General features: G+C 34.1%; 1 protein-coding gene across 1 annotated transcript; it reads left to right on the top strand.

The window, feature by feature from the left end:
* The first annotated feature begins 1,420 nt into the window (after nucleotides 1-1,420).
* On the top strand, nucleotides 1,421-7,175 carry LOC102587507 (DDRGK domain-containing protein 1). Its single transcript, XM_006352431.2, has 9 exons — nucleotides 1,421-1,541; nucleotides 2,764-2,910; nucleotides 3,684-3,789; nucleotides 4,371-4,474; nucleotides 5,092-5,193; nucleotides 5,268-5,429; nucleotides 5,798-5,854; nucleotides 6,710-6,746; nucleotides 6,867-7,175. The coding sequence occupies exons 2-9, from the start codon at nucleotides 2,791-2,793 to the stop codon at nucleotides 7,073-7,075; spliced, it is 897 nt and encodes a 298-aa protein (XP_006352493.1). The 5' UTR covers nucleotides 1,421-1,541; nucleotides 2,764-2,790; the 3' UTR covers nucleotides 7,076-7,175.
* The last annotated feature ends 1,298 nt before the right edge of the window (nucleotides 7,176-8,473 follow it).

The following is an 8,473-nucleotide window of genomic DNA, read 5'->3' as shown; positions in this document are numbered from 1 at the left end:
TGTATAATGTATAATTTATGTTTGTCAACGATTTATACAAACGAGAGGCTAACAACAATTTATACAAATGGTCTGCCAACGAAATTATACAAATCTGAAGAGGAGCCAACGAATTATACAATTACTTCTTTTTGTATATATGTATAGCGAAATAGACATATCTTTCAATTGTATATGTATAGCGAATTATACATATATATGTTTGCTATGGAGCGCAATTATGCAAACTTTGTTATAGCATACAAATATAATTTTTTTGTTTGCTATATGTGAAAGCTGCTCATTTAAAATTGAATCAAACCAGACCAAACCAATCAACAAAATATAAACATACTATATACCTCTAGATATATGTACCCTTATCTTGAACATCCACGGGTTAAGTGTTCAAAATCTACCAATTTTCTTTTTGACATATACATATTGACTCCTGATGTCTATGCCTTCCAATTCTGGGTACGTGTAAGTAGACGCTTAAACTTAAGATTGAATAAATAGACACATTTATCTTATGCAGCGTTCTATATAGCATTTTTGTGTCCAATGTGTATTATGTCACGTATGACTTGTATGTCTAGTTGTTCAATTTTATACAAATATAAATAAGAGCTACTTGTGCACGTCAATGACATAGCTGTCAGTTGAAGTCAAATTACTATAGATATTAAAAAAAAATCATTTATAGTAACGTATTATGCCAATTTCTTTATTGCACTAAGTTGTGGTCCACAAAATTCTTTTATGTCTCGTGTTGAAAAATATTACTCCCTCCGTCCCATTTTATGTGAGGTAGTTTAACTCGGCACGGAGTTTAAGAAAGAAAGAAAGACTTTTAAAACTTGTGGTCCAAAATGAATGATAGAAATTCGTGTGGCTGTAAATCATTTCATTAAAGGTAAAATAGACATTTTATAGTTAAATTGTTACTTAATATAGAAATGTGTCATTCTTTTTGGGACTGACTAAAAAGGAAAGTAAGTCACATAAATTGGGACAGAGGGAGTATATATTAATAAAATCATCACATCAATCTGAATCGACAAAAGTTGACAACATGAAAATCAATAAATTTATAAAATTTCGATACCATCCCACATACATATATGTCGAGTAGGATAATCAAGGGGTAAAACATTTTCTGTCAAGAAATTTTTCATTTTGGTATTTCAGAACTCAAATATAAGACTTTTTGTTAATGATGGAAAGATTCAAAAATCATCATCCATATAAAACCTCATACATTTAATTTAATTACACCTAATTTCAAACACCGTATATATGTCTGAAGTTGATAATTGTGCAAAAAAAATATTCATATTTACGCTAAATCAAATTTTAAATCAAATAATTGAATATATGATAAACTAATTGAATTATATTAATTAATTTCTTAATTTAAATAAGAAATTTAGACCCGAGTTTTTATTATTTTCGACCCGCCAGTTCCTCTTTCACCTCACGTCCATTTAACCGGATTATCGTATCGGAAATTGCTTCTCTGCGTCTCTTTCTCCGGTGACCGCCGGCGATCTCCTTCTCAGGTAGGTTTCGGCCTCCCTCTCCCACTCAACTATCCTTTTTTGTATTTTTCAATTAGGCATAAACCCTAATCCAATTTTATAATCCTGTATAATTTGTTGAATACGGATTGTTAAGCGTTGTGGTTGTGATTTTAACAAGTTAATTGGCTCAATTATGCCTCATTTCCAACTACTTCGAGTTTTTTCTGTATGAATCATCTGCTTATATGATTCTAATTTTGAATAGATTACATTTATTTAAGCTATTAGCCTGTGGCAACTGATTTGCCGCAAATCTGTTTCTTTAGCTGGCCTCGGACTGGTTATGTCTTGTGAAACTTACTTTGATGGAGTTCAGTTTCTAATCGTTTTAAATTTAGAGGTTTCAATCATGTGAAGTCAACTTTTGTGAAAAGAGGCCAGATATCCAAATCACTCTATCCTAATTGTTTAATGTAGCACCCGAGAGTCGAGAGTGTGACTTAGTGGTTAGTGAAGTGGGTTGAGCACCATGAGGTCTCAAGTTTAATTTCAGATAGAGGTAAAATACTAGGTGATTTCTTTCCATTTGTTTCCAGTTTTGGTAGACAGAGTTACGTGGTAGCTGATGTGTTGGTGGAAGGTGGCATGTATCCCGTGGAATTAGTTGAGGTGCGTGCGTGCGTGCTGGTCCATACACCACGATTATCAAAAAAATAATAGTTTATTGTCGATGTTTTCTGGGATACATTAAGGAATTTGCAATTCAATTACAGTGCTTTCTGTCTGTCTATGTATAGAAACTGAAATTTTAGTTCTTGAACTTCCTTGTGATTTTGACAAGTTAATTTGCTCAATTATGCCTCAATTCTAACTAGTTGAGTTTGGATATATGAATGATCTGCTTACATTCCACTCTTCAAGCCTATATGGTCTCAATTTCAAATAGCCATCAACCTATGGCGACCCTCTTCCTTTATACGGCCTCGGACTGGATATGCCTTGTGAAACTTCTTTTGATGGAGTTTGATTTCTAATCGATTAAAAATTTAATCATGTTTAGTCAGCTGATCTGAATGACCGCCTATATCCAAATCACTCTATCCTAATTGTATAATGTCAAAGTTTTTCTGGTCTACGTTGAGGAATTTGCTTAATTGTGTTTAAAGGTTTTTTCGTAGCTCACTTATCATGCCGACTCTAACTTGTTTGGGATTGAGGCATAGTATTTGTACTTATCATACCTTGTGTATTGATCTATCAGACAGGATACTGCACTGAGTATTGAAAAATGGAGGACATGTTGGTAGTGGTTCTCTCGATGCTTCTGGCTCTACTATTAGTTCCGCTTTATCTGTGGAAGCGCCGACAAAATTCTCAGTCTTCCAGAGAACATGAAGATGAACCTCAGGTTGATATGCTTTTCCTTTTGGTCTATGGTTTCTTGCAGCTTGTTTCTGTTACAAACGTGGTGAGGTAAGAGGATTATCCTTGAAAGTTCTCCGGTACAAGGTGGCAGGAATATGGGATTGATTCTTTAACCCTCCTAACTAGAGAGTGATCTGCAAGTGGGTATCACACCATCATTAGGGTTTGAGAAGATTATGAATTGATGTTAGCATTAAAGTTTTGGTATAACCATAATAATTAGTAGTCCTTGGCCCATTTTATATAACAATATGTGACTGGATATGATGAGCTTAAGATGTTAATATGAAACTAATTTTATATTAATGACAATGAAAGAAAATATCAGAGTAATGGTTATAAGTAGTTTGATAAAGTTAAGTTTGAATAGTTTAATGATTTGAGTTCTTAAAGGTGTGAAAATTGTATAGAAATGTAATATGCTGAATATCTTGGGATGTCCTGGAATGTGGAAAGAGTATTTTATAAATCGGGACGGAGGGAGGGAGTGCAAGACATCAGCATGTTCGTTTACTCTAAGTCTTATTACCGACGCGATGGATTGCTATTTGAAAATACTTTCAATACAAAAAGAGCTCCTTCCGGTTTTAATATACTCACTATAGTGGCATTAATGGAGGGACTTGTAAAAAGTGCCTCAATCTTGTTTAATCGTCATTGTATTTGGAGAAATAAGAAATTAACCAAAAAAAAAAAAAGAAATTAACTCATATTCAAATTTAGCAAAAACTGAAACTGTTATTGGCTAAATATCAGGTTGAGCAGAGGGACACTGTAGTAAGAGCCACTGGAACGCGTCGAATGCGTCGAAGACCGGCTTCTTCAGCTGCTAGCACATCTTCAGCTGCAGCCACTATAGATGGTATTCTTTCCTTCATCTCTTGCTCTGTTGTAACTGTTTGTCTAATTTTCTTCTGGTAATGTCTAATTATTTTTTTCTTTCCATATCTGTATAGCTTATTTATTTTTGAAATTCAAAAGACAATATCACTTTTTCCATGATTTTTCCCTGTAATTTTCTGGTTCAACTTTCAAGTTGGAGGTAAAAAGAAATAGGCCACTGTTTCTCACCTTGAGCCCCTGCTTCAAAGTAGAATATGCAAGATAAAACTACAGGAGGAGTCTCCTTCCATTCATTCAAAATGAGCCTAATTAGCTGTCTTATTGAATCGGCTATAACTTTGTTTCTTTATGTTCATCCTCATTGTGACAACTTCATTTGTAAAGTTATTGCATCAAACGAGAAGTGAAGGGTTAACATTCGTGGACAAAATCATGCTTATTGTTATGTTTCTTGGTAGAGAGATGTATTTTTGAGTTTAGGTGGCCTAGCTCTTCTTGGTTATTATCTCCAAACTGCTTTCCCTGCTTTAGGTGCACGAGATTGAGTTGATGATTCACGATGACTGTATCATGTTTATATATTTTTTCAAATATGTGCAGAACCGGTTGACAGTGATGATGAAGAACCTGGAGATGGATATTATACTGCAAAGTCATCAAAGAAAAGGGAAAAGAAGCGTCAAGAGCGGGAAGCACAAAGACAGGTATCTCAAACTTTAAAGCATTTGCCTTTTAAGAGTACAGGCATTTGCAACAAGTCCTCTCAAATGATAGAAATGGAAAGAGTACAAGTTTTTCCAACATAAGACACAACATTTTATGTACTCAAGTTTGTTAGTTAGGTCCTTGATGCAACTAAGAAGATTAGGAAAAAATTATAGATAGTTTAACAATTACTAAGATAGAAATGGAACAGTAGTATACTTTGAAGAGAATTAATAATATGGAACTGAATCTGCTTAGTGTGCAAATTTTCAATTCTTACCTGGTTGCTTCCCGTCACTTTGTGGTTGGGGTAATTTATCTCACATCTCGAGGGTGCAAAGCTAAAGAGTGGCACGATTTAACACATTTTGCAGTGTGTTAATAAAGGGATTCACCATAGAATTAAGTCTCCCTTCAAGAGTCACGAATTCCATCTTCATGACCTTAAGTTATACCACACATGACTTGTCTTTTAGATTTAGAATTGGATATAAGTAAGGCTGTGGGAACAACACTATTATTTTTTCTAGGAAATGTGCATTTCTATCGCATATCGCAACTTTTAGAAATTGAAAAAAATCAGGGTTGATCATAATCCTTCTCGTTGACTATATAGACTGAAGAAGCTGCTCGGGAATCAAAACAGACAAAGCAAAGCCACTATGATGATATCAGGAGGAGGAAGGAGGAGGAGCGTGAAGCTCAAGAGCGTGCACTGGTAAATATCTGTCTGCGTGGAATCACTTTATGTGTTGCAGAATTCTTATGAGAGAAGTGGAATAATTTGTGTAGGAAGAAGAAGCCAAGGCTCGACAGGCCAAAGAGGAAGAAGCTGCTGCATTAGAGTTTGAAAAATGGAAAGGTGAAATTTCAGTTGATGCTGAGGGAACAACTGAAAACGAAGTTCAAGATGGAAGCCAGGGTCTACTTTTTGATTTTGTGGAATACATTAAGGTAATTTCAATTCATGCTAGTTAACTATAGACGACTATGGGTAGTTCAGGTGCGCTTAAAGTCAACTACAACTAGAATGACACACCAAAGATTCATATGCTATATCTACATTTTTCCTCTTTCTTTTTCTTTTTCTTTTTCTTTTCACTTATGGTTGTGGTGACTGGTGAGATCTTCTCTTTCTTGATAAGTACATTTTCCTCTAACAGTACTAATTCTAAAAAAAAAACATTTTCCTCTAATTCGCACTAGAATTATTAACATTCGTTTAAACGTACTTAAGCTTGTACAATAAAATTATGGTCAGAAGATATTCACGATTTGGTGAAATATATTGACATGAGTAGGTCAAATCTTTTCATATGCAGAAACACAAATGTGTACCATTGGAGGATCTTGCGGCAGAATTCAAGTTAAGGACTCAGGTAATCACATTTTTTCTGTTACCCATTTCTGGATGCTGGTCACCATATCACTTTTTTTAATCGTGTAGAATAGTGCTCGGCATTTTTGGTTCTCTAAAAGGAAGCTAGTTCTTTTGCTGTAGTGAATTGTTGAGTAAAGTTGCTCATCTTCCTACACTTAAAACAGGATATATAGAATGTGTTTGGGATGGAAAATATTTCCAATTTTCCCATGGTTGGTTGTAGAAAAATAAGTTTCTTAAAATACCCTTCGGGGTGGCCCAGTGGTTTGGGCTTGGGACTTCCATGATGAAGGTCTCAAGTTCGAAACCCCTTGCCAACGAAAGCAAGGGGTTTGCCTTCTGGGTTGAGCTTGTCGCACCGGGCTTGCCTAGTGCGGGTTACCTCTCCTATGTGGTTTGCGAGCTATTGCATAGGAGCGGGGGTTTTACCCTGTGCGCACCTAAAGGTTAGCGGCTGCGGGTTTCCCTTGTCATAAAAAAAAAAAGAAAAACAAAAGAAAATTAAGTTTTAAAAATGAGGAAAATGACTTCTATGTTAGAAGTAAGGAGCACAAGTTCCATAAGTGACATTTCACATTGATTGTCTCCTCCCCACCCTCACCCCCGCCACCCCACACCTTTACCCCCAGCCCCACCTCTCGTAGTGTTTACCTAGATTATACGTAAATGCTTTTGAAACAGTATTGTTCATTTGCTTACTGAACAGCATAAAATAAGTAATAAAACCACTTATATAATTCTAGGAAAACATTTTCCTCCATACCAACACACCCGTTATGTTCTCACGATAAGCTATCCATTATTCTTGAATCACCCTCTCATTGCCCATTACTGTTTATTTCTTAAAATGCAGGAGTGTATCAATCGTATCAGCTCACTTGAAGAAATGGGTATCTCCTTACCTTATCTTAAAATTTCAATCAAATTTTACTGTTCTTTCTTGAAGCCATGAATTCTTGTTCTTTCCACGTTGACTGAACGATAGAATATTTCGATGTGCTTTTGATCAGGGAGACTTTCCGGTGTTATGGATGATAGAGGGAAATACATATACATCTCACTAGAAGAAATGAGAGCTGTGGCCGACTATATTAGACGTGAAGGTAGGGTGAGTATCTCACACTTAGCTAGTAAGTCTAATCAATTTATTGATTTGGAACCAAAAGTTGAGTTAGTTGAGGATATAGGCAGCATCGAGGAGGAGACAGTTGTTGCTTGAGCTTAATGAACTTGTTGTATGATTAATTTTATGGAAAATCAAAGGTTAATAGACATGCTTTACCCTAATTTACATGTATTTCCATCACATTCCCTTTCTAGAGGTGTTTATCGGTCAGTTCGATATTTTTGATTTTGGTTTTTAAAAATGTTATACCAATGTCATACAGAGAGATTTTGTTTTTTAAAAATGTTATACCAATGCCATACAGAAATAAATTCGCTAATTTTTTTTTTTCTTTTTGGGTTATCGCTTCGATGGGTGTATATCGATCGGTTTGATTCGATTTTATGTATTATTGGTTCGGTTTTTAAATATGATAAACCAATAACCAATAAGATATTTTCTATTGGTTTTTGGTTTATCGGTTTTGATCCTTAACAGTTTGATTTTCGGTTTAACCAATAAGAAAATACTTAAAAAATAAATATATGACTTTTCTAATAAATTTGATGTGAAAACACAATAATGTAACTTTACAAATACTCATAAAATAGAAACAATAATAACAAACATGAAAAGAACTATACAAGTGTAACACAAAGAGAAATTAAGAAGAATAAGATTCTTACTTTAGATTTTAACGTTTTGTATAATGCGAAATTGTGAATTCAAAGTCATTTTGTGAAGCGTGAATTGAAGGCTAAAGGACAAAGATAGTAACTAGTAAGCTATTGAGATTAATAAATAATATTTATGAACAAGTAAAAGTAGTAAATTACTAGTCTTCTTACTATTGAGATTAATATATAATATTTATGAACAAGTAAAAGTAGTAAATTACTAGTCTTAATGGGTTATCGGTTTACCCAATAACCCAATATTAAAAACCTATACTGAACCAATAATCCGATTTTTTTTTTATAAAACCATTAAAATATGTTAACCCAATAACAATAAACCAATAATAACTTTCGATTCAGTTTATCTATCAGTTCGATTTTTCACACCCCTATCTCACACACAAAAAAAGCCTATAGACGTTTATTAGTCCCTTGTTAAAATCTACTACACTAGTATTACTCCTATGGAAAAAATAAAAATTGAAAGGCCAACGTTATATATAAATCTAGACAATTATTTGGAACCAAGTAAATGCAAGAAAGATTGATTAATAAAAAGCACTAATTAGAATCATTTATAATAAAATCATTAAAAACCCGTTAACCCAATACCCCAATAGCACTTTTATCGATTCAATTTATCGGTCGGTTCAATTTTTACACACCCCTAATTCAAAGTTCTCCGGTATACTCTTTGAACTCTTGAGGGTTTCATAACTCTCCGGTATACACCGAAATTATCTTCTTTTGTTGAGTTTCATACCAAAACTATTATGGTGTGTATTTCTATTTAAATTATCATTAGCTATTGATTACTTTTCCTACTTAATATATC

This window comes from Solanum tuberosum, unplaced genomic scaffold (assembly GCF_000226075.1).
Source record: "Solanum tuberosum cultivar DM 1-3 516 R44 unplaced genomic scaffold, SolTub_3.0 scf00149, whole genome shotgun sequence".
NCBI lineage: Eukaryota > Viridiplantae > Streptophyta > Magnoliopsida > Solanales > Solanaceae > Solanum > Solanum tuberosum.
The sequence above is the reverse complement of the archived record's forward strand: the minus strand, read 5'-3'. Positions and strand labels throughout refer to the sequence as shown.

Coding starts and splice junctions, on each gene's coding strand:
- LOC102587507 (XM_006352431.2), top strand. CDS start 2,791: ATGGAGGACATGTTGGTAGTGGTTCTCTCGATGCTTCTGGCTCTACTA. Junction 3,790..4,370: donor AGCTGCAGCCACTATAGATG/GTATTCTTTCCT, acceptor AAATATGTGCAG/AACCGGTTGACAGTGATGAT. Junction 4,475..5,091: donor AGCGGGAAGCACAAAGACAG/GTATCTCAAACT, acceptor TTGACTATATAG/ACTGAAGAAGCTGCTCGGGA.